The sequence below is a fragment of the Neltuma alba genome, unplaced genomic scaffold (genome assembly GCF_004799145.2).
Source record: "Neltuma alba isolate B1F8T4 unplaced genomic scaffold, ASM479914v2 tig00010382_pilon, whole genome shotgun sequence".
NCBI classification, from domain to species: Eukaryota; Viridiplantae; Streptophyta; class Magnoliopsida; order Fabales; family Fabaceae; genus Neltuma; species Neltuma alba.
Genome location: NW_021635286.1, coordinates 190,839 through 194,275, shown reverse-complemented (window position 1 = coordinate 194,275; position 3,437 = coordinate 190,839). Strand labels below are relative to the sequence as shown.

At 34.5% G+C, this 3,437-nt stretch overlaps 1 protein-coding gene across 1 annotated transcript; it reads right to left on the bottom strand.

Annotated features, from left to right (window-relative positions):
* Window positions 1-1,219: 1,219 nt before the first annotated feature.
* On the bottom strand, window positions 1,220-2,559 carry LOC114756292 (uncharacterized). The gene is made up of 2 exons (XM_028945221.1): window positions 2,401-2,559; window positions 1,220-1,870 (listed from the first exon to the last, which is right to left on the bottom strand). Exons 1-2 carry the CDS (start codon window positions 2,557-2,559, stop codon window positions 1,220-1,222), a joined length of 810 nt encoding a protein of 269 aa, XP_028801054.1.
* Window positions 2,560-3,437: the final 878 nt, after the last annotated feature.

Here is a 3,437-nt window from a genome sequence, read left to right as displayed (position 1 = left end):
GATTAACCTGTACGAATTGGGCAAGGATAAGTCCAATTAGATATTTTTTCCTTAAATAGAATTGAAATATATTTTTGTAGAATTTTAGAATGCCACAATACAATTTTTATGGAATTAGTTATGAATTTTTGAATGTGGACCTATAATCTGGAACTTAAACAGTAAATAGTAACCCGAGTAATTATGTTGAAATTTTAAATCCGCGGGCTTGTGTCATGATCTGCTTGAACCGTAACGCTTATGAATGCATAATCTGAGGGGTTAAAGGTAGGACGTTTCAATAATGTACATTATGCAAGAATTTCATAAATTTAGCATTGAACTCTTGTGCAGATTCTTTATTTCTAAACACTTTTTGAGCATGATATTGATTACAAGTAACTTGCTGCAATGATTGAAGTTCTCTCCTACGTTGTTCAGCTTCTGCAAAAAATGTGGACAAAAATTCATGAATATGCTTTAACATTTGAAAAGGATATGAAGAATGAAAGTTATCTGCAGTGTTGATTAATGCATCGTAAGGAGAATTCTAATGTAAATTATCCAAAATTGAATCAGATTGCAACTTTAATTTCTCAGAACAGTGAGCTGGTAGAATATGGAATTTTTGTTCCTTAGCATAAGCTTGTCCAGTGACCAAATCTCCTTTCTTTTCTTCATTAATATGCATTCTTGATGTTTCCAACGTTGCTATATTGGTACTGGCACCATCCAATGCAGATTTTGCAATATTCTTAGCTTCTGTAAAGTTAGAAAGTATACCTTTCCCAAACCCATTATTAGAGATTTTAGAAACAAAATCATCATCAAAAGAAAAGAGTTCAAAAGAAGAAATATCAAAAGAAAATGCTTGCAATGTGGAAAGTGAGCTATCAATTGAATAAAAGTCAACACTACACCTCATCATCACAAACAGAAAAATCATTGGGGCAGAAGAAGGAATTCATTATTGGTAAATCTAAATCAAATGTGGTGAGACCATACTTGTTCACGTTAAAAGGGAAGGTTCACATTCAGCTACAGAGTCTTCTATGAAAGCATCAATGGCACTTACGCCCAATAATGAGTAATCTTCATATGGGTGCTTCATAGCTTCATAAACATTGAAACTGATCATGTGATCACCCACTTCCATCGTGATACAACCATCTTTCATACTAATCACTGTGTTGGCAGTTCAAAGGAATGGTCTCCCTAAGATCAATGGTCCCTCAATGGTTTATTCATGGGACATATCCAAGACATAGAAATCAGCTGGAAAAATCAAGTATTTAACCTTGACCAGAATATCTTCCAATAGCCCATGAGGTCTTCTAATGCTTCTATCGGCCAACTGAATGATCATACTAGTGTCTTTTATTGAATTAATGCCCAAAGATGTATAGATAGACAATGGTATAACATTTATAGCAGCACCTAAATCTAGGAGGGCACTAGCTATATTCAATTTACCAATAGTGCATGGAATTGTAAATGATCCTAGATCAAAACACTTCACTGGTAAATGTGGCTTAAAAAGTGTTGAAACACTTAAGCCTATTTGAACCAATTCATTAGGTTTGCATTTCCTCTTGTTAGTACACGGCTCCTTCAAAAATCTCACATACTTAGGCATACTTTTTAGGAAATCCAATAAGGGTACATTAACTTCCAGCTTGCTAAATAGATTCAAAGCATCTTTCTCAACTTGTTCATTAGACAATTTCCTACTAAGAAGAAATGATTTGGGAAAAGGAAGCTCTGAAATCTTTACCTCACTCTTACCCTTCCTTAATTGCTTCTGAATTTCTGGAAGTTCCTCATTTTGTTGACCAGAAGGAGTTGGGACTACTTTGGGTACTTCTTGCTGTAACTCCTTAATTCCAGAATGCTGAGAGTTTGCAACCCAAGTTACATCATCATCATGTGTGAAAATTGATTCTTTCTCTTTTTTCCTTGTTGACAATAATTTCTTTTCACATTTGCTTTCAAATTGAACTTGAGGGGTCACCACAGAATCATCATTTTGCTACATATTATCACATTCTTTAAGTTGTTCATCATCCTCATCCAAAGTAAAACTGACTTGTTTTCCAACTTGTCTTCCACTCCTCAAAGAAATGGCATTCAATGACTTTAGATTAATCACTGTATTTGAAGGTAGAGACCCTCCACTTCTTGCTTGCAGATAAAATATTGAAGAGAAGAGGTTTTATTAGTAGAAGAAGTTTTAGAGTCAAGTTTCTTACTACCATCAACCTTGGGCTTCGATTCCTCCTTGGCTTTAGGTGTGAATCTTGCTACATCCTTAGCCTTAGAATCCTTCTACTTAAAGGTTGATTTAGAGTTCCTCCAGCTATATGATAAGGATTTGGAGTGTTTCTTTTTAAACCATTTCTCAACTTTGATAGCTTTGTGCACCAACTCTTCCTTATCAACAAAAGTGTACATCTCAACCTTGTCTCTAATTTCAGGTCTTAAACCATCAATTATTCTGGTCATGCTTGATTTTTCATCTTTTTGTACTCCAGCACGCATCTTAAAGAGATCAGGCTGATATACATACTCTTCTACTGTCATAGAGTCTTGGTTAAACAGTCACAACTTTCTATTAAGCTCTCGATAGTAGAAACTAAGAACATACTTCATGCGCATGAGTTTATTTAGCTTCTCCCACATACGAGGTGGGCCTTTACCCTTAAGCTGTAAATCTTCCCACTAAATAATAGCATAGTCAAAAAACTAAAATGAAGCTAATTTTACCTTATTTTCTTCAGGCCAATCATTCATTCTAGAAATCTACTTAAACTTCATCTCCTAATCAAGATATTTATTTGGATTGGTATTACCCTTGAAAGTAGGATACTTGATCTTTGGGTCAGTTATGGCTATGTTATTTTTGGAATATTTGCTCCTACTCTTTGAAGATGACAAGCCAGATCTAATCGCCTCCTCATTACTACTATCTTCTTTGGATATCTTTAACTCTTCCATTTTCATCTTGAGTTTAAGAAACTCATCTCTCATGGCCCTCATGAATATTTTGATATCTGTGTTGAATTCTTCATTGTTAGATTCTTTCCTGCTCATCTTTAACCTAAGGTGTTAGTTAAAGCAAAGATAGAAATAAAGGACCTCACCACTATGCTCACGTGTTTCACTAATCAATTTGGTACCACTCGTGTATCTCTTAAATCCAGCTTTTATATTGAAATAAAACACTCTTGCCTTCTACCACTCAAGCTTGCCTCCTATAGTATTCTTAATTGAAACTCGATAAAAAAAAACAAGAGGCAATGTTAGAAAGTGGTAACCTTCACAACAAGAAATTATAACAGCTAGCAACTATGTGAAATAGGAAAATAAATAATAAGAGATGAAAGAGAAGGATAGGAAAGAGTGAGGATGGAATGAAAGGAGGTAAAAAACAAGTAAGGAGAGAAGATGTATATGATGAA

Coding starts and splice junctions, on each gene's coding strand:
- LOC114756292 (XM_028945221.1), bottom strand. CDS start 2,559: ATGACAGTAGAAGAGTATGTATATCAGCCTGATCTCTTTAAGATGCGT. Junction 1,871..2,400: donor TTGTTGATAAGGAAGAGTTG/GTGCACAAAGCT, acceptor GCAAACTCTCAG/CATTCTGGAATTAAGGAGTT.